The sequence below is a fragment of the Piliocolobus tephrosceles genome, chromosome 2 (assembly GCF_002776525.5).
Source record: "Piliocolobus tephrosceles isolate RC106 chromosome 2, ASM277652v3, whole genome shotgun sequence".
NCBI classification, from domain to species: Eukaryota; Metazoa; Chordata; class Mammalia; order Primates; family Cercopithecidae; genus Piliocolobus; species Piliocolobus tephrosceles.
The window spans coordinates 77,556,247-77,579,162 of record NC_045435.1 but is presented as its reverse complement, the minus strand read 5'-3'; the positions used below and the strand labels follow the sequence as shown (position 1 = coordinate 77,579,162).

Below are 22,916 nucleotides of genomic sequence, written 5' to 3'. Positions count from 1 at the left end.
ACTTAAAGGCAATTTGAAAATTTTCTTATACATCTGGAAACACTGGTTGTACTAACAAGGATTTTTTTCCAAGACACCCTAGTATTTTTAAGATATTTATATCTCTACATACACTTTCTTAGAGGACTCTCTGGCTTCTTTTCTGCCTCACAGGAATGTAAAAAGTTAAAAAATACATAATTTTGAAAAAAATTCTTGGAGTTCCTGTGACATTAAATGCTTTATAATAAAGCATTATTATCATCATAATTTGGGGTTTATAAAAGCTTGTTATCTGATAATGTGATGTGGAGACTTCCTAAAAAGTTGCCAGTGGAAACTCACTTAAATCCTTATAGTTCCTGGAGCCATACAATCTTTAATAGATATTTCATGAGCACTTAATATGCTTTCAGAGTTCTTGGGGGCAACATAGGTATCATAAGAAGAAGAATAAAATTTATATCCCAATGAAAAATGCAAAAGTAAAAAAGGAAACAGAAATAATTTAAATTCAAAAGAAGTAGTCGAGGGGACAATAAACACATACAAAGATGTTCAGCATCCTTGTTATTAGAGAAATACAAATCAAAACCACAATGAGATACCTTTATACCCATTAGGATGGTTACAATAAAAAAGAGACAATAACAAGTGTTGGCAAGGATGTGGAGAAACTGAAACCCTCATACAGTATTGGTGGAAAAGTAAAATGGTGCAGCCACTTTGGAAAACAATTTTGGCAGTTCCTTAGAATGTTAAACAGGTGAGTTACCATGTGACCCAGCAATTCACTTCTAACCTTATACCAAGAAAACTGAAAACATATATTCACACAAAACTTACACACAAATGTTCACAGAAACATTATCCATAATAGCCAAAAAGTGAAAACAACCAAATATCTATCAACTGAGGAATGGATTTTTGTTTATCCACATAATGGAATATTATTCAGACTAAAGAGTAATGAAGGGCTGGATGAACTTTGAAAATATTATGCTATTTGAAAGAAGCCAGGCACAAAAGACCACATATTGTATGATTTACTTTATATGAAATGTCCAGAATAGGCAAATTCACAGAGACAGAAAGTAGATTAGAGGATGGCTGGGCTGAAGGAAAGGGAAATGGGAAGTGACTGCTAGTGGGTATATGCTTTCTTTTTGGAGTGATGAAAATGTTCTGAAATTAGGTCAAAATGATGGTTACAGAATCTTGTGAATATACTAAGAACTCCTAAATTTCATACTTTAAAAGAGTGAATTTTATTGCATACAAATTATATTTCAATTAAAAAAAAGCAGCTTGGTAATCAGATGTGAACATGAGAATACCAGCTGCTTGATTTTAGCTGCAGCAGTGAACAAGTAACTTGCTGTTCTTCAGTTTTTCGGTCAAGAAGTGGGATTAAGCGTTCTAATGTGTCACACGGGTATGTTAGTTGGCTCATCATTGCCAATACATACTTTTACAATGAAAAAGAAATTTTATTTTAACTTTCACAATTTTTCTTAAGAAGAAAGCCTTAATATGTACTTCATATGATTAAATCTTTCGTTCAATTTACTTATTTAATCCACAAGGCTGTACTGTGCCCAAAGAACAACCCTGGGTTCTAGGAGAGAAGAATAAGAGAGGATGTGGCAGTGATTAACCCAGACAAACCTAAGCCTGGGCCCTAGTTCCACCAATTGCCAGCTATAAATGACTAGGAAAATTATCTAACCTCTCTATGCATCAACTTCTTCATCATGGGGACCACAGTACATACCTCACAGGATTTTTGGTGAACTAAATGAAATAATATTACATCGAATGCTTAGTAGAGGCACCTGACAAACAAATATACTAGGGAGTCTCCAAATGTATTATTTGTGTATTATTTGTACTTTTAATGGAAAGTGTTTGAATGTGTACTTTGTAATATATGTTTATTTATGAATTAAATATATGCATGACTATTTTAAAATCATATGTAGAGTATAAAACATACACAGAAATGGAATTAAAATGCTTAGGATTAAAAAGACAAAATTATTTTCATTTTTTCTTCCTGAATCTGAATGGGTTGTCTTTGGTACACGCTTTCAGGGATGAGCACAGCCCTCTTAAGAGATCGAGTTGGCAGTCAATACATACAGTCCCTGTTATTATTATTTTTTCCGCTCATTTTCTCTGTCCCCCTTCTTCCAGTCTTTCATTCATTCTGTAATATGCTAGGAACTGGGAGCACAAAGAAAACAAGACATACTTCTGTCCTCATAGAGTTCACAGTCTACAAAGGGAGACTTGAGAGGTATTATATAACTGGAATTCTAATGTACTGTGAGAAATACCACAACAGAGGTATGAGTAAGACGTCTGCGGAATGCAGCACAGATGTGACTAACCACCCAGTGGAATTACAGAAAATCTCACAGAAGTCTAAGGTGGCATTTGAGAGTAATTAAATTTGTTGACAAACGGAGTTAGTGGCCTTCAGAAGGACTCCCACCACTGGCAGGCAGTATTGAAGCTGAGGCTGAAGAAATAGGTAGCTGGGACATTCCCTATATTCCACTGCAATAATGGAAATAGATTGATTTATTAATTTATTCTATAGAAACTTACTGAGACCCTATTATGTGCCAGGCACTGTTGATGCTATATTTGCTTAAAACTCTGCATTTCCATGACTTTATTTCATACAACAGCAAAATGTATTCTGACAACACCTTGGAAGGGGCAGCCAAAATCCAGCAGAGAGAAGAAAGCAACTTTCCCCAGCATCACCTCACCAATAAAGCAATTGGTGGTGGAGTCAGGTAATTAACTTAGTCTTCTGAAATGTTTTTGATTCGCAATCTCTTAAATCATTTCAAAATCACCAGAAAGGCTAAATCATTTATTTGTTATTTTTAAGAAGCTTTGCAATAAAGTCTTTGCATTAAAGTGGACTCCAGCACAAGATGTTATCTGACTAAATTATACCACTGCTGAGAGGCAAAGTGGCTTATGTAATACTATCTCTGAAAGGCTCAAAATGTTATGTATAACTCAATTTCATCTCAAAATATCCTTGTAGGAAAGAGGGGAGACATTATCAATCAGATTTGTCCTGGGAACGAGGCATTGGGCTGAAGGCTATACACAATTCAGCTGTGCTCAGATTCGCAGGCCAGTCCTTCGCTCTCCAAGCCATTCAAGCCATTCGTTTTCACTGATTTTTCTCCAGACATTATTGGGAGCCTAAGCCAGTGAAGTTACAAAGACGATTAAGATATGGCCTTGCTTTCGTACACCCTACATCTATCAGGGTAATTGAGAGCTATAAAGAAGGAATTCCAAAATAAGGTAGTATATGTTGAGGTATAGTATTAATGATCACATAGGTCCTTGATAATGATTAAAAGGAAAACTGATAACTCCAGCAAAAACATAAAACATATCAAACAGAAACAACCTTTCAACTTGACGCCCTTTGCCCAATCTATTCCTTAAGCTGCTAGGACAGAATAGTTTAACCAATCAACTATCTGATGATAGAAGTTTGGGAGCCTCAGATAGGAACCAGTTCTGCTAAACGTTGGGTGATACAAGGCTAAATCTACAGTGGAGGTGTGGAGAAAAATGAGACATGGCCATGGGATAAGATCAGACCAAGAACCTCACTCTGTTCTTTATGGGTTGAAGGGGAATAAAATTGGGAGAAAACTGGGATGTTACTTTTGTTCTGGAGCCTATAAAATCTGTGAGACTCTTTCAGTATCAGGCGTGCATTGTGACAGTGCCTGATAGTCATGGCCCAGGGGACATGATGTTGCAAAAACTTTTAATACAAGGACTATCAAACAATCTCCACCTTTGTATTTTAAAAAAATTATTCCCAGTGTAACTTTTTTAAAAAGCACTACTACAAAGGAAATGGTAGCTGTTAGGATATATTATTAAAAACAACATAAGAGAAGGGAGATATGCAAAATGGTCTGGCATTTCAGAAAAGAGAAAGACCATTTTGTGGAGGATCAGTTAAACCTTCATAAAGGATGGAGGAGATGGTCCCTAAGAAGGGGCTTGAAGGAGAAGGAGGGCAATATGGCAGCAAGTTCCAACCATCAGGCAGAAAAACAGGGGGCAACCTGGAAGTAGGGAGCTTGTGTTCATATCAAATAATTAAATAGACTATCAAGTAATACTTATACATTACTGTTTCAGCAATGAAGTCAGTAACACTGTTCCAAAGCACCAAGGATAAGAATACCTATAATTTATTCTAAACCTTAAGAGACCAAATGGCTTCCCTTTCCCTGCCCAAGTTTTATTAAAAGTCTAAGATTCTACCAAAAGATATATTCTTAATAGCTTCCAAATGGAAATCACCCACATGCCCATCAACAGTAGAACGGATACAAAAAGGATGATATAATCACACAGAGGAACACAATACAGCAGTGAAATGAGTGATGTATTGAATCTCATGAACAAAATGCTAAGTGAGAGAAGCCAGACACCAAAGAGTACATATTGGTAAAATCAAACATGGGGATAATTAGTTGTGAGGAAGGAATAGTGACAGGGAGGGAGCACAATGGGGCTTCTGGTCTTGCTCTTTCTTGATCCAGAAGATGGTTACATGGGTGTGTTCAGTTTATGAAAACTCATCAACACATGGGCTTATAATACGCACACATCTCTCCGATCAACAAGAAAGTCTAAGGCTCACTTGTGAATCACTGGAAAATTCAATCTAAACAGTCTCAGCAGGGGAAAAAAATGCATTTTGTAAATGCAGCTGGGGAGCCAGTATCACTGGTGGTTTGAAATTTATATTTATTAAAACTTTATAGCTGTCATTAGAAAGTTCTGGAAGATGTTTTTGGACCCCAACATGACAGTAGGAAAAGTACTAGAAGTCCGTTTTCCAAAGCTAATTTTAAACTTTAACTGCCATTTGAATTCGAGGATTAATCTTCTCTCTATTGCTATTTGCAGACAGTGTTTAATCTCCACAGTGACATTTTAAATAATAGCTGATGGTAAATTAGTGTTCCAGGGCATCTCTTCACTAGCATTCCTGAAAATTTGTTTCAGATTCTTGAGCTAGGCATCACACCCAAGAGTTTAACCTGATTCATTGGGGATGTAGGCCCAATAACAAAAGGGATGGAGAGAAGACAGTAGCCACAAGCACAGCTGTAAGTGACACATACTTGTGCACATAGTTCATTCACAATGTATGGTAGCTTTTAGCACACGTCTCTACCATGCAAAAGAGTAAATTAAAACTTAAAGACCAAGCCACAGCACAACTTGAAAAATTTTACTAAATTTAAGGGATGCTATATTGAGTCACATAGCAGGAATCAGGAGTTAGGCCATAACCAGCTGGTCAGAATCTAGATCGTGTGCTATGTTCATGGCAGGCATATGGACCTAGGCATAACCAGACTTGATGCTGCCTTTTAATTATCTGTCATAAGCATTTTAGAATGTGACCCTGAAGACATTTCATAAGCCTGGCTCAACTCATACTTCATTAACTATGCACATCACTCACTCAAGAATGTCTCAGGTAGAGGATTCTTGGGTAATTAAATAAACTGGTGGCAAAATTCCTTGTAAAGAGATAGATAACTTTCCATCTCACACATCTCTCTCTTCTTTGGGGAGGAACATGCATGAAAGGTTTTGTAAAAAGTATTTTTATATTGATGTGCTATATTTATATAGAATAACCTTTTACTCTATGACCTAAATAGAAATACACTTCCATACATTTTGCTGTGACAGCTTGCTAATTTTCAGAAAGAATTCTCTGACAAATAGAACTGAACTCTTCTTACTAACCTTGAAGTGAACTGAAAAACAAATTTTAATTTTCCCATGCCTATCTTCTGAGTTCAGGGTACGTCTCAAGCTTAACAATGAACTATATACTAGAAGGAATATAGTAAAATCAAATTGAATAGGTTTCATACTATATTCAAGGATATGCCATCTATGGGGCAACTGTAGCCTTGTACATGGGACAAGCATAGTAGCCATTCAATAAATGGTAGTTTAAGGTATTATTTAAAGAACCAGCAGAAAAATTATTACTGAGACTGTTTACAGAAATGAAAATAGAGGAGGTAAGCCAACTGATATGTCTGGAGTGGGAAGAAGATAACTTTAAGTAAGCTTGAACTGTTTTAGAATGTAAAGCTTTGGTTGAATAATGACAGATATACCAACATTTGTGTGTGCTTTTGCATATTAAAATACTTTAAAGCATAAAGTGGCAAGAGAATTTAAGTTGTCCCATGATCATGGAATTTTTTTCAGTAGACTCTAATTGGGGGTAGCAGCCCATTGTGGTGGAAGGTGCCCTGGCTTTTCTGTCCCTAACTCCTGGATTTGACACGGCTTTGTCACAATCTAGACAACAGTGAGGTGGAGTCTTTCTGCTTCCTTGTCTGTCAAACAGGAACAATAAGGCCTCTTGTGAGGGTTGGAGATAAAGATGAGATAAAGTAAGGAGCACCTTGTAGAAGGCCTGGCATATTGGAGATACCTCAAACCATTAAAGTCACATAAAAGCTTCTGAGTCAAGGACTTCAGATCTCAGTGCTTTTAGGAAATACACTCAGCTTAGTACCTTTTCCATGAAGAGGTGAATACGACTTGCTCCTATTTAAAACTTGGAAAACCAAGACAGCAGAGAAGATAAATGTCTTCAATAAATATTTGATGAGTAGGATGCTAACCTTAGCACTAGAATATTAAAGAATTGACAGTGAACCATCATAGTGTTGGTTAAACAGCCAACTCATACTTCTGATAGCACCTTAATGTCTGTCAATTCTTTCTAACTACAATTTCTGAAACTTTTGAGAACTTGAAATTTCTCCTCTTCATTAGAATAATGGGTGCATTCATTGCATACCAAGCTGCTCAGAAACGGAGATATCAAAATGTCTTAGTGACTTCTGCTATTCCATACCATTACCCAAAACTTGAACCATAATTCCATTTTACTTATTTAAAAATACTTCTACTCCACACCATTTTGCCTTTGCAACCATTACATTAAACATTAGCTACAAAGAAAATGAAAGAAACAAACCGTTCTGTAGCACAGCAAGGCTTCGGTCTGAAAAATATTTAAAAAGAAAGCATAGGGATAGGAACAAGTTACACCTGGAAAATTTCTATGCCTAATTCAAATACTTTTACTGGCAGTGGAAATGTTATTTAATCACCAAATTCTGCAGTTTCAGCAATATCCCCAGCAGTGCACTGACAGACAAAACTGAGATAATGACCTTGTCTTTTCTGAGACAAGAAATGAGTGCAGTTTTGACAAAACATCAAACATCAGACTGTTTTCCAAAAGCTATTGGTAGGAGTGTCCCACTTAGTAAAGGAAACATTGTCACCATGGTTAGCATTATGGTTTATGAACTGCTACTAGTTGTGCCCAAATTCAATTCAAGACCTCAAGCAGGAAGCTACACATCTGCAACTTAGCTGTGTGAACAAGGTAGACACACAGAGGGTGGTCTCTGGGGAATGATCAGAGAGATACTGCTTCCTGCTTATAAATAAATATTTTTCTCTCTTTAGGGTATCCCTGAGAACATGCCAATATGTTACCTGGCAGAAGGCACACAGAAACTCACTCTGTTAGCACTTGATTCAACTATAAATAGCGAGCAGGAAGCACACAACCACAGAGCCACCACTCTTACAGAATAGTATCTGTAATTAATTTATGGAATTTTATGAATTTGAAAAGGTTTCATTTGCTTTAGAATGCCAGTCATACTGGTTTATATTTCTGCCTAACCACTCAGCAAAAGGTAGAAGAAAGTATACTTCAGATTAGGGGCTAGGTGTTCTACATGCGCTATCTAATTTTACACTCAAAACAACCCTGTGGGATAGGTATTATTTTCTCCATTTTAGAGATGAGGTAACTGAGGCTCAAGGACATTAAGAAATGTGTCCAAGGTTGCACAGATAAGAAAGAACAAAGCCAGGACTCAACTCCAGGCCTGTCTGATTCCAGCTGGTGCTCTGAGCCATGGTGTCCACTGCTTTTGACTTTTTAGTCATGGAGAATGAAAATGTAAATAGCTTTGACAGAGGGTTCTGTTTGGGGAAGGCTGTTCATCAAGTGACCAGGGCAGCATGAGGCCAGTGGGCACATGTGGTAGAAACTGCTAAAGGTGGGAGAACCACCCCTAAGTGAACCTGCACAGTTGGCCAGCGCAATGAACATATGTCTAATACACAGGGTGACCTGACTCTGAAACAGGTGTTTTGAAATAATGCAATGTTGTTGTAGCTGAAGGGAGAGAAGGGTCAGAAAGACATTTATGGATTCTTCAAACAATGGGGTATTGTTGGAAAAACAGTTGCAAATAGCATATTTGAGTGGCAAATGGAAAGAGAGACAGATGGCTTCAACAAAGAGTATTATATACCCTAGAAAAGGCAGAATTTTATATAATGAAACAATGCTTTAAAAATACTAAAATAATTTACAAATTCATTTTTTCTCTAAGTTTATAGAGCACAAATTGCATAGACTTCTATTACTTTAAAAAATGTGATGATAGATTTTCTCCAATACTGAGTTCAAATATATCAGGGCAGAAATGAAACTAATTCTTTTACATTATCCAAAGGAAATAGCTTGATAATTAAAGGGAAAAATGTTCTCACACTATTCTATGGCCTAAAATATATTCAAAAGTGTCCTTCCACAATTCAGTTTTGATTTTCAAAAATGGAGATGTGAAGGTTAAAGTCAAAAGTTATATGGCTCATTTTACAATTCTTTTCCTATTAAAAGTCATGTCTCTTTTTTTTCTAAAGAGAATACCTGAATTTATAATTGGTAGCATGTTTGGTCTTTCTTATGAAACTAAGCATTCTTCAGTAAGCTCAAACATTTTCTGGAGCTACAAAGCCTGTTATATAAGTCTTTTGTTTGTTTGTTTAAAGAAACACATAATAACATTTGCCGGTTTAAAATGATTCGTTCAAAATTGTTTGAATACAGTTATACGTGCGAAAAAGTTTAATTACCAGCTATCTACATGGTTGCAATATTACCCAGAGGGTTGTACTTCTTTCTTAATTAAAAATATTTGAACCTAATAATAGATAACTCTATTAAAATATGAATAAAACATTGCAAAGAACAAGTTTACCAAGCAGTTAGCAAATCATTTTCAGTAAGCATTCTTTAAGAATTACTAGTACTCTTCCATATCATGGGATTAGGACAGTTCTCTTGTATCTCCTTTTATAAGAGTCTTATTTTCCTTTGTTTTCAAGTTGCTTCACATCGGCACTTTGCAAGAGCACAGATTTTCAATGGGATGTCTACTTACAATTCCTGATTGCAGTACCTTGATTGCTAAGTTGACGGCTAAGTTCCTTCCACGGTCTTTCACAGTACTTATCATGGTTTATAATTAATTCACGAAAAATTTGTTTATGTCTACCTCTCAACAGACATGTAAACCTCTGAGGAAAGAGGGCTTATCTCTCTTAGTCAACTGTTACATGTCTAGCACCTGGGAGAATATCTGGCCTGGTAGGTGCTCAATAGAAAAGGAGATGTTCTTACTTATCCAGAAGTAGAGCCAAAAGAGCTGTATTCCATCATCTAGAGGGCCTTTATTTTAGAGACACAGCTTAGGTGATAGAAATCACCAACATGTTAGTGCTCTAAATATATGAACTACAATGCTAGCCAGCACAGATGATTTTGCACCTACATTCATAGTAATATTAGAAAGACTTCTAGTCCCACAATCTTTCTCAAAATTTTCTTCTTGCATCAAGGACATTTCCTATGACTCACACTAATAGTATCCTTCTAGGCCTGACTGGACCTATGACGTCTGTGTTAGAGTTCAATACCGGAGCTACAATACTCAAAGCATTAAATCTTAAAAAACTTCCATTCAAATTAAGTCCATTTGTGGGGGAAATCAGGCAAGAAAAAAGAAATAACAGGCATCCAGACTGGAAAGGAAGAAGTAACCTATCTCTATTTGCAATGACATGATCTTGCATATAGACACACCACATGAAATTAAAAAAAAAAAAAAAAAGACTAGAAGTAATAAATTCACCAAGGTTTCAAGATACAAAATCAACATACAAAAATCAATTGTATTTCTATACATTAGCAATGAACAAATAAAAATAAAATTAAGAAAACAATTCCATTCACCATAGCATCAAAAAGAATAAAACACTTAGAAATAAAAGATGGCAATATTTCCCAAACTGATCTACAGATTCAGTGCAATCCTTACCAAAATCCCAGCTGCCTTTTTCACAGAAATTGACAAGGTGATCCTCAAATTCATGTGGAAATGCAAGGGACCCAGCATAGCAAAAACAATGAAGAAAAGGAAGAGCAAAGTGGAAGGATTTACATTTCTTGATTTCAAAGCTTACTATAGAGCTACAGTAATCAAGACAGTGTGGTATTGGCATATGAATAGATATATAGATCAATGGAATAGAATTAGGAGACCAGAAAAACAACTCTGACATGCACGGTCAATTTAATGGGGAAAACATAGTCATTTCAAAAAATGGTTCTGGGACAACTGGATATTCATGCAAAAAAAAGAAAAAAAAAATAGGTGGACCCATCCCCCAACACCACATATGAAAAATTAGATCAAAATAGATCATAGAAATAAACTTAAAGCTAAAGTTATAAAACACTTAGAAGAAAACACAGGAATAAATCTTTGTGGCTTTGGATTAGGCAGTTGTTTCGTAGCTACAACACCAAGTGCACAAGCAACAGAAGAAAAAAAAATAGGTAAACTGAATTTCATCAAAATTAAAAACTTTTGTGCTTCAAAAGACATCATAAAGAAATGCATAGAAAACCCACAGAATAAAAGAAAATACCTGCAAATCTACCTTATTTTAGTATCTACCTTATTTTAGATAAGGGACTTTTATCTAAAATAAATATAAAGAACTCCTACAACTGAACAATAAAAAGACAACCCAATTTAAAAATAGGCAAAGGATTTGAATATGCATTTCTCCAAAAGAGATATGCACATGGCTAATGAGCACATGAGAAGATACTCAACATCATTAGTCATGAGGGAAATGGATATCAAAATTACAGTAAGATACCACTTCACACCCACTAGAAAGGCCTTAATGTAAAAAATAGACAAGAAACATTGACTAGGACATGGAGACACTGGAACCCTTGTGCATTCCTGGTTGGAATGTAAAATGGTGCAGCTGCTTTGGAGAAAGTTTGCCATTTCCTCAAAAGTTAAACATAGAGTTCCATATGACCCAGAAATTCCACTCCTAGGTGTGTATACTCAAGAGTATTGAAAACATATACCCATGTGAAAAGTTGCACACAAATGTTCATAACAGTATCATTCATAACTGCCAAAAAGTAGATACCCCTCAGATGTCCATCAGCTGATAAATTAATAAACAAATACGGCATATCCATACCATGGGTTCAGGTATAAAAAGGAATGAAGTGATGCAACATGGATGAACGTTGAAAACAGTATGCTAAATGAAAGAGGTCATACACAAAAGGCCACATATTATATGATTCTATTTATATGAAATGTCCAGAATAGGCAAATCCATACAGACAAAAAACAAATTAGTGGTTGTCAAGAGTTTGTGGGGAGGAGTAATGGGGAGTAACTACTACTGGGAATGGGGCTTCTTTTGGGATGATGAAAATAATCTAAAATTAGATAGTGGTGATGGTTGCAAAACTCTGTGAACACACTAAAAACCAGTGAATTGTACACTTTAAGAGGATGAATTCTATGTTGTGTGAATTTAGTCTCAATAAAGTAGTTATTTTTAAAAAGTCACCCCATGGGTCTCTGGGATCTGGGGAAAAATCCCTTTGTGAGTTAGTAAGCATAGAGCACTCTGAGGAAACTCATTTTCATAGATTCTTCGCTGCAAATACCAAGTGGAGAAAATGCTGTTGTCTAAAAGGTGTCTATGGAAGAATACTCCATTCTCATTGTAAATTTGCTTTGAAATGAGGCGCACTGCTTTATGACTTCAATTATTTTGTATCCTGTTAAACTAAGATGATCATATTCACAAACGTGAGCCATAGATGGTAATGATCGTGTGGGCTGAGATACAATTTTTTTTTTTTTTTTTGAGCCAGGGTCTTGCCTGTCATCCAGGCTGGAGTGCAGTGGTGTGATCATGGCTCAGTGCAGCCTTCAACTCCTGGGCTCAAAAATTCCTCCTACCTCACTCAGCCTTCCAAGTAGCTGGGACTACAGGTGTACATCATGATGTGAAAGAAAAATAATTTTCTTTATTTTTTTTTTTGTAGAGAAGAGGTCTTACTTTGTTGACCAGGCTGTCTCCAACTCCTAGGCTCCAGTGATCCTCCTGCCTCAGCTGCCAAAGTGCTGGGATTATGGGTGTCAGCCACCACATCCAGCTGAGACACAACATTTTATTGGTTTGAGTTTTGATACTGAGTTCAAACTTCTCTGCATGTATGGGAAGCAAGGACTTTATACCTTTAAACCCTCAAAGATTAAGTTCCTTCCCCTTCTTCATCCCTTTGAAATGATTGCTCTAGTCAGTCTCCTTAACCGTAAAATGGAATGAATATTCTCATAGTGTTCCTTTGAGGAAGAAGAGACATACCAGGCTTGTGCTTTGTGGTTTCTGGAAACTGTCTTATCAGAAAAGCCTCTTAAATGAAGATAACAGGTGAGAGTAAGTCCCTGGCTCTTCCTCCAAACTTTGCTCTCTTTGTTCCTTTTATTACTTCCTGGTATTATTAGAGAGAACTATTTTTTAGGTAGTGTACTTTGTTGAGTACTTCAAGTTCATTTGTGCCTGAAGTTTCCAAACTTATCTTTGTGCACTTGTTCTACTTCTACAGAAAAAATAAAAAGATCGAAAATCATCTAAATTTTTGGATATACAGGATGACAGACTCTATCTAATAGAAGGTAGTGGACAAGAAATTAGGGAGGAACCTAAGTGGAATGCTTCTCAAAGACTTGCTTTGTATCTGTTTTTGGCAGCCCAGTATTGGCTGCAGTCAAGTGAAGCAGTACCATAGAATAAATCTATAAGGCTAGTCTATTAGCTACACTCAAATTCATTAGCACAACCAAAGGAAAAAAATTACAATTAGGTGGAGCAAGAACGTTTGTTTGTTTTAAAAAAGTTTTCAAAAATGAAAAACATGCAAAAAATTACTGACAACTTTCATCCTAAATCACCACAAAGCAAATACATTTTCACTAGATTAAGTGATTTACTATTTTCTCATGTACACAAACACATACAAAGACAAGCGCACACATGCATGTGATCGAAAAACAGGAACACATTTCAGTTCTATCTTTGGATGTTTCTTGAGAGAGGCATCAGTTTTACAAGACTTAACCCATGTTTATGCTGCATAGCAGGCTGGATATGGGCAACAGTTCTAGAGTCAGAATCTAGATTCAAGTTGTCCCTCCTCAACTAACTAGCTGTTGTCCTTCAACAAACTGCATAACCATTCTAAACTTAAGTTTCCTCATCTGAAAATGATGTGCGAATAATAGCAGCCCTTATCTTGCAGGTTGCTGTGAGGATTAAGTGGAGTACTTCATGGAACAGGGCTTGGCACAGTGACTGGCACATGATCAATGTTCACAAAATATTAGCCACTTCTATTTTGCTGATGGTAATGATGAGTATATCTACTACCTATGCCAGGTAATAATTAATCCACTCTAACTTGCTTAGAACATAATTGAACCAAAACTTTACAATGCAACACCCACAGAATATTTAGGACATGAAACATAAAGAAAATCTTTAATGTTTTAAAAAATGGAATGTACATGTCATTTGTTCTGCATAGCCTCATTTGTTTTCTAGTTTCTAAGTGCAGCTTATAGGGGAATTGAAGGAAGAAAAGTACTATATAGGAAGGAAAAAATCAATCTGATGGACACGAATACAGCCACCAAACTAGCTGAGGGATTTATTCGATGACACTGCTTTACTGTTAACCTTCACTCATATCATTTATTATTTGGGGAACTGCTGTAGAGAGACCAGAAAGTGAATAGAATAATGATGTTTTTACGGCTCCTAATGTAGATTGTTATTGAAAATTTGTCAATTTTACTGGCAAGCTTTTCGCTGAAAAATAAGATCATCATTTATAATTTGCAGGCAATGATAACTACAAATTATGGGAAGTAACTAGAAAATAAAATAACTGTTATGATGAAAATTATGTAATTATCTTTCTCATTAAAAACATGAGGTATTCTATTATCCTTGGGATGTGCAGTAGACTCTTTAACAGCTGCTGTTACCAAACTAAAACACATCAGAATAGGAAAGAAAATACAATACTGATCACCCAAATGATGTAAAAGAGATACTGCTAAAAACATGTGTGCAACAGAATGGAACACAGCAGGATGCATTGCCAGCATCTGTAAACCACACGGAACCACTTACAGATACTTCAGGGATCGAGCTCAGCCTTTCCCCTGAGATTTCTTTCAGGGAGGTTTTGTTTAGTGAAGCTGGCACTTGCTGGGCTGGTAGGTCCTTCGCTTTGATTACAGGGTCTGGAGTTTTCTGACAGGATCCACACCTTCTTCCAGATGGAGAAAAGCATGTTGTAGGCAACAAACTCATTTGAAAGTTGTTTCTATCTATTTGCTCCGCCGAGGAATCCTGGCTTTCTGTTGCTCCTGCTTCTGTGTAGGCGCTCTTTAGGTATTCCTTACTTGTCCGCTTTGCAGCCTCCCCCAGCAGGCTCTCTAATGTTAACTGAGTTAACTCCGAAGGACCAGTTGTTGGGCCTCGAGAACCCTGGATACTGTGGTCACCCTATGTTGGGGAACAAAGTAAAAATCATTTTGAGCAGAAATTTGTGGTGAATAAGTTACTGAGTACAAGTTCTTAATAAATTCATATTTTCTATGAATAAAGCAAAAGCACATATATGTAGATTTTACTTTAATTGGCAAAGAAAAACATGAGTAACTAAAAGTAGCAATGCAAATAGGTATAAACCATTTGCTAAAATGTCCTGCTATGCAGTAGTTGGTCTGGATAAGGCATATTTTTTACTCATGAATAACAAGAGAACATTTAAGAAGTAAAAATGTCTAAAAGAAGAGAATCCAGAGCAAGTCATCTAAAACATCTAAGAATCATATACTTTGACTTTCTGATAAGTTAACTCCATGGAAAAAGAAATAACTAGAACTTAATGGTATTTAGCCTGCTTAAGCAGAGAAATGGTACTCTATTAATAAATACAAGTGGGCCTAGGGAAGCATTTTTACCTTATTGTAGGGTAGTTTTGTTTTTCAAGAGCAATAGATAATGGAACATGTTTTATTAAGTATTTTTCTTACATGAAAATTTTAGTTTTAGAAAGATATTTTTCCACAAAATGTGAACCTCATTAAATATAAATACTTGGAAAGCTGAAAATGAAAGCTACAATAATTTTACAAGTCCATAGTTCTGTGATTATCCATAGAAAAGCAAAAGTTTAAATTTAAAAAATCTGATAAAGGAAGAATTACAAACATGAAATCAATGGTAATGAAAGTAGATAATGAAAATGAGAAATGTAGTGCTATTTCAATTGATAGATTTTTATGTTAAAAAATAATACATTTAAACTGTGTGATCACTGCATGTACTTGTCATGGTAGATTCTTCCAATTTGACTAATTTATTTAAATATATATGGCGGGGCACAGTGGCTCATGCCTGTAATCCCAGCACTTTGGGAGGCCAAGGCAGGTGGATCACCTGAGGTTGGGAGTTCGAGACCAGCCTAACAAATATGGAGAAACCCTGTCTCTACTAAAAAAATACAAAATTAGTCGGGCGTGGTGATGCATGCCTGTAATCCCAGCCACTCGGGAGGCTGAGGCAGGAGAATCACTTGAACCCGGGAGGCGGAGGTTGCAGTGAGGCGAGATCGCACCATTGTACCCCAGCCTGGGCAACAAGACCGAAACTCCATCTAAAAACAAACAAACAAAAAACAACCAACCAAACAAAAAATATAATAAACGGATGTGAAATGATAAACTTAGAATAGAGAAAAAACAAAAAAGCAGAGAACATTTTGAAGACATTATTTGGTGTCTGACAATGCGTATCTTAACATTCAGTTTCAGTAAGCTATTCCTTCACCCTTCAATTTATAGACATACAGAACCCAGCATCTAGTTATTTCTAAGGGTTGGCATTTTGAAAACAAATATTTGGGTGACTGATTGGACTGTTCAATTTCTTCCTGAATGTTTGACCATCATACACACTCAACATAATGATTACAATCTCTGGTGAAATCTTCCTTACAGAGGTGAAGCATGGGTAAAGGTGAGAGAGTTTGCTCTCGGTTGGGCAAGGGACAAGGGAGAGATCTACAAAAGCTTTTAATTACAGGGGATCTAGCTTATTCACTGTTCTGTCTTCCTTTCTTCCTCATCATGGGCCAAGTTCATCTAGGTGCTACAGATGCTTGGAGTGTAATGACAGACCAGAACATAATCCCTGTCATCCAGGGACTGTATTCTGAAGGCAAAGAGGAGTCACTGTGTGAAGCAGGGGAATGTCACAATGACACACAATAGAAGGCATGGGTACATGTTTATGGCTACTGTTTGTGGAGTGTCTGGGTTGGCTTGTGGAGACAGTAGAACTGGAGGCCAATCAGTAGACTATTGTATTGTTGTTATTAGGATTGTTGAGGTGCCTGACTTAAGGCAGTGGCAGTGATGATAGAGAAGCTGGACTGGTTTGAGAATTCAAGTCAGTATGTCAAAGGCAAAGTATATCATACTGAGTAATTCTTGCAGTCTCTTACACAGAGTATGAGATCCCTAACCCCTGCCCTGTTATATTTTTTCTTCTTGTGAAATGTAGTTGAGATTAGCAGACAACTGTGCTCTCAAGAAAGGTCCAAGGTTGGACTTCAAAAAGCTCCAGGAAATTAAAAGATAAAAATAAAAAATATAAACTTTATTTTTCAACATAAGTTCCACCAAGGTCAAGTCACTTTTGTAAGCCATGGTGCTAGCCATTTAGTCCATCCCTAAGAAACTGAGGATGCTGGGAATATAACCACGCCAATGCAGTCTTTTATTATATTATTAACTGAAAAAAAGGGTGCCTCTTAAAGATTTTTAAGATTATAAAACAAAAAGGAGTCAGAAGGAGCCAAATCAGGGTTATAAGGTGGATACCTAATGATTTCCCAACAAAACTCTTGCAAAATTGACCTTTTTTGATGAAAGGAGTGAGCAGGAGCATTGTCGTGGTGGAGAAAGACTGTGGGGAAGCTTTTGTGGGTGTTTTTCAGCCAAAGCTTTGGCTAACTTTCCCACTCTTATAATAAGCAGATGTTCTTGTTCTTTCACCCTCCAAAAAGTCAACAAGCAAAATGCCTTGAGCAATGCCCAAAACCATTGCCATGACCTTTGCTGCTGACTGGTCCACTTGTGCTTTGACTGGGCCACTCCCACCTCTTGGTAGCTATTGCTCTGATTGTGCTTTGTCTTCAGGATCATAGTGGTAAAGCCATGTTTCTTTTCCTGTTACAATTCTTCAACGAAATGCTTCAGGATCTTGATCCCACTTGTTTAAAACTTCCATCGAAACTCTGCTCTTGTCTGCAGGTGATCTGGGCACAATGGTTTTGGCACCCATTGAGTGGATTGCTTAACTTTAATTTTTCAGTCAGAATTATGTAAGCTGAACCAATTGAGATGTCAATGGCGTTGTCTATTGTTTCTGCTGTTAGTCTTCATCCTCTTCAATTATGGCATGAATAAAATTATTTTTTCCTCACAAATTGATGTGGATGGCCTGCCATTGAGGGCTTCATCTTTAACATTGTTTCATCCCTTCTTGAAACAAGTTTGTAAACTGCTGATTTCTTTCGGGGCATTGTCCTCATAAGCTTTTTGTAAGGCAACAATGATTTTACCATTCTTCCATCCAAGTTTGACCATAAATTTGATGTCGGTTTTTGCTTCAATTTTAGCAGAATTCATATTGCTCTGAAAAGGGATTTTTCTCAAACTGATGTCTTATCCTTCCTTAGTGCTCCAAACTAGATTCTGTTCAGACATGTTATAATAAGTTAGTACAAGTTTATTTTGGTGCATTTTTAAAAAAATCAATATATAGTTTTCTCATAATAGGCATTTTCCATTAACTTTTTGAAGTCCTCTTGTATACTTGGGTCTTAAAACCTCTTATAAGAGGTTTTACATTCTCATCAACAATGGGAATGTAAACTAGTACAACCACTATGGAAAACAGTGTGGAGATTCCTTAAAGAACTAAAAGCAGAACTATCATTTGATCCAGCAATCCCACTACTGGGTATCTACCCAGAAGAAAATAAGTCATCATACAAAAAAGATACTTGCACACGCATGTTTATAGCAGCATGATTCACAACTGCAAAAATGTGTAACCAGCCCAAATGCCCATCAATCAACGAGTGGATAAAGAAAATGTGATATGTATGTATGTGTGTGTATATACATATATACACACACATATACATATATACACATATATACATATATACACACACACCATGGGATACCACTCAGACATAAAAAGGAACAAAATAATGGCATTTGCAGCAACTTGGATGGAACTGGAGATCATTATTTTAAGTGAAGTAACTCAAGAATGGAAAGTCAAACATTGTATGCTCTCACTTATAAGTAGGAACTAAACTATGAGGGTGCAAAGGCATAAGAATAAGACAATGGACTTTGGGGACTCGGGAAAGGGTGAGAAGGGTGTGAAGGATAAAAGACTACACATTGTGTGCAGTGCACACTGCTCAGGTAACGGGTGCACCAAAACCTCAGAAATCACCACTAAAGAAATTTATCATGTAACCAAACACCACCTGTTCCCCAAAAACCTATTGAAATAAATAACGAGGAATGACTATAGAAAATGGAATGACTATAGGAAAAAAACTTCAAAATAAAGTAGTGATTTTCTTGTTAAAAATATAATACTGAAATATCTAAAGGAGTAAATTAAAATAATCAATAATACTAAAAAACATCCCTCACCTAACAAATAGTGTACCTACAGTACACTAAGGATGAGAACTGTATTGTTAAGGATCTTTTATAAACATTTCTTCTTGGTACTCATCCTGGGCATACATTTTGTCTACACTAGCTTCCTCTTCTCACACACACACACACACACACACACACACATTTATAACTGATGGAGAAACTTATCTTTCAGTGTTCCAGATAGGGTAAAGAAAAGATAGTGATTGGGTGCCAATCTGTGGGCCCTTGCTTTGTGGCCCAAGTGAAAAAATAAGACAGGCGAAAATATTTCTGCAAATGCAACAGTCCCTGCATGACCTCAGTTGCAGGCCCTGGGCAACCCTCTCTGCTGTAGGCCACTTATGGGGTGAGTTTGTCCTTCCCCACAAGTCTGGGCACCCTAGGATGTTCATATGGCTGAAGAACTCTGCCTTCAGGCAGAAAACTTGAAAGACTGTCAGAGCTACCTGAAAAAAATGCCCAGTGTTCTAAATCACTAGGTAATAAAGTGGTGACTCTTGCAATTTTTTTTTTCATAGAGATAAAGAACAAAAGTTTATTCTTGTCTACAGAAGAAGGTAAAAAAAAAATAGAGTAAACACCTCCCAAGTCCTAGTTCTGAGATGGTATTGGTAGAACTAGCATAGATGTTTTTTAATTTGGTCTGGTAGAGAGACAGGGCTATGTCTTCTCCAATTTTTTAAAACATTGCAGTTTATTTTCCTGTAATTGTCAAATACAACTGGCAGTGGGATTTCTGTGATCAAAAGATCCTCTACTCATTAATTTCCATTATAAAAAAATGAAGACATGTTATTTTGTATATGACGTAGGTAGAAATTGGAAGGGTTTTCAGTATACATTAATTCAATAGATATTTATTAAGCTCCTACTCTGTGTGAGGCAATTTCTAGACACTATACAAGATACACAGGTAAGAAGGACGGGGCACTCCTTCAAGAGGTATAAAGTCTAACAGAGAAATAATACCTAAAAAGTAATAACATCATAAGGTAGAAGATAGTAGATGTCATTTTAGGAATTTCAGATGTACTATTTTGGGAATTTAGAGGGCTGCATGGAAAATTAGATGTTTGCCACATCATTCAGAAAACACCTTAAAATCAGTGCATTTGGTAAGAAGTGTATTTTCCCATCTGCGGTGGGTCAGAGTACAGCCTTTTCTTCCTTCTAGCAGTTTACTCAGGTGGAAAGCATTTCTCTTTGCTTGGCATGAGCAGTGATTATATACATAGAAATATTCATGAGTATGTACATGGACATTCATCTTATATTTTTCCTAAGATATACTCTGGTTTGGAGATCAGCCGAGAAGCAGATGGATTTAGCTGTGTACCCTGGTGAGCATTCTCCTGGTTACCCTGCATTTCCACAGTAATACATTTTCATGCTATTTTAAATATATGGAAAGAACAAATAACTGGAGAATCTGGACAGGGTACAAAGGCTTGTTTGCCTTGGCTGCCCTAGAACTACTAATTCTGTTTTCAGATTCTGAAAGAGAAACTGGGATGCATGAGAAAGGCAAGATGACATAGGAGACTAAATTTGAGTAGTGTTTTGATTTGCATTGGGTCAGCTTCTCATTTAGAAAAGAAATACACGGAGAATTTTTAAAAAGTACAGTATTTATTAGGAGTGGGTGCACTGGCAAAACCCTATTCCTCTCTTTGCATTGTTATAAGAAGAAGAGGCATGCTTTTGCCTCTTTAATAAGGTAGAGATGATGTCTGTTGATTTCACGTGTGTAATTCATTTGGGCTCAACATGTTCTGGGATGAATTTTTTTCTATATAACATATAAATCTGTTATGTGCATGAGACGTTAGTGTACCATGATCTGGTGGAAAAATAACCACTATTCTCCTCTTAGTTTATCATTTAGCTACTGACAACCTGTATAGCAATTGAATATAATTTGTCAGAGTAGCAAAGAAGTTGTCATGCCATTTTCACATTCCAATCATCTGTTCATCTGTTTCTCAGAAGAACAAATACAAAATCCTTTTGATTTAACTTAATATATATTTTTTAAAGTCCCAAATCTCTTAAACCGTTTGTCTTTTGGGCTCAGAAACATTTGTTTGTTAAATATTCAATCACGCCCCAGTGCCAGGAACATCAATAGAGTTTCCTGATTAACTGTAGCACAGCATATGTACGCCAAAGATGAGAATGATTTCCCCAAGGAGCCAGCACTTCCTCTGCTGAACTACATTTCTTAAAAGGACATGCAGACGGGCATTTGGACAATAATTTCTGGCTACACAAAATGGATTGCTCTTGCTGAGTTGTAATTTTAAAAAGATAATTTTAATGACTCTTGAGGGCCACTTACTTGGAGCAGATGGGACCCAGGCTCTTTGTACCACAACTTTAATGTTGAGTGAATCAGAATAGAACTCTATTTTAGCCTTTGTAAAAGTGGACGATCCTATTTATTCATGTTTCAATGGAGTTTTAAATTCAATCCACCATGAAAAAAATCTTATATAACTGTCTTAAAAGTTCTGTAACAAAACACATCTGCGATATTCAAAACACACTTTTGATGGTAGTTTTGAATTTGTAATTGAGATTGAGTCAGCAGGAGTTTTTAGTTTTGTCTATCATGTTAGTAACTAAGTGTGTAGATTGATAGCACCTTTTAGTTGAACAACAGCATTAGCAAACAACAGAGCTAGTATAGGTATACTTCTGTTGTCGACTAAAGAGCACGGTTATTTGCATAAATTCAGCTAAAGATAGTCCTAACGGAATGAAAAAAATAATTTCTTCTCTGATGATAACAAGACTGGCAATTCAAATATATCTTAAATGTTTTCATAACAACCATTCCCAAGAAGTACTTGTGCTTCTACTTGAATTTTGTGTTAAATGATGAAAGTAATACAATTTCCTCTGGGTGACAAAGATAAGTGATAGTTGTGTCTTATAATACATTTATGAGTTTGTAAACAAATAAAAAAGGAAGATACCACAGTTTTAAACAAGTAACTAACCTGCAGCATGCCTGATATTAAAAAGATTTGGCCAAATTATTTTTGTGACATCTTTACCTGTAGCAAATGATACTTTACAGACAAATCATAGCCTAAGTTACAGGTACTGTGTGGGAAGGGCACAATCATCGTATGAATATTTTGGGAAAATGATTAGGCTTTTCTAATTTTTCAAGGTGAAACATATTTTTCTGTAAGTTAGACTTCATGTTCTTTTAACTGACAACACTTTAAAGATTTCTTGTGAAAACTACTATCTACAAGCAAATGCTTATCTGCAAGATGTCTATCATTTAGCAAAAATGGTGGAATATTAGATTGCAAATAGACAAGATTTTTTTTTATTATACTTTAAGTTCTAGGGTACATGTGCACAACGTGCAGATTTGTTACATATGTATACATGTGCCATGTTGGTGTGCTGCACCCATCAACTCGTCATTTATATTAGGTATACCTCCTAATACTATCCCTCCTCTCTCCTCTCTCCCCCCTCCCCACAATAAGCCCCAGTGTATGATGTCCCCCTTCCTGTGTCCAGGTGATCTCATTGTTCAATTCCCACCTATGAGTGAGAACATGCGGTGTTTGGTTTTCTGTTCTTGCGATAGTTTGCTGAGAATGATGGTTTCCAGCTGCATCCATGTCCCTACAAAGGACATGAACTCATCCATTTTTATCCTTTTATATGGCTGCATAGTATTCTGTGGTGTATATGTGCCAATTTTCTTAATCCAGTCTGTCACTGATGGACATTTGGGTTGATTCCAAGTCTTTGCTATTGTGAATA

At 36.4% G+C, this 22,916-nt stretch overlaps 1 protein-coding gene and 1 long non-coding RNA gene across 2 annotated transcripts in view; one reads left to right on the top strand and one right to left on the bottom strand.

The window, feature by feature from the left end:
- The window catches only part of C2H3orf67 (chromosome 2 C3orf67 homolog), a 303,609-nt gene that overhangs the window by 79,213 nt on the left and 201,480 nt on the right, over positions 1-22,916 (bottom strand). Inside the window, exon 13 of the mRNA XM_023200633.2 lies at positions 14,491-14,868. Within this exon, the coding sequence (XP_023056401.2) occupies positions 14,491-14,868 (378 nt within the window). The remainder of the gene's footprint in view (positions 1-14,490; positions 14,869-22,916) is intronic.
- The window catches only part of LOC111533995, a 204,425-nt gene that overhangs the window by 8,871 nt on the left and 172,638 nt on the right, over positions 1-22,916 (top strand). The gene's annotated exons all lie outside the window — the stretch shown is intronic.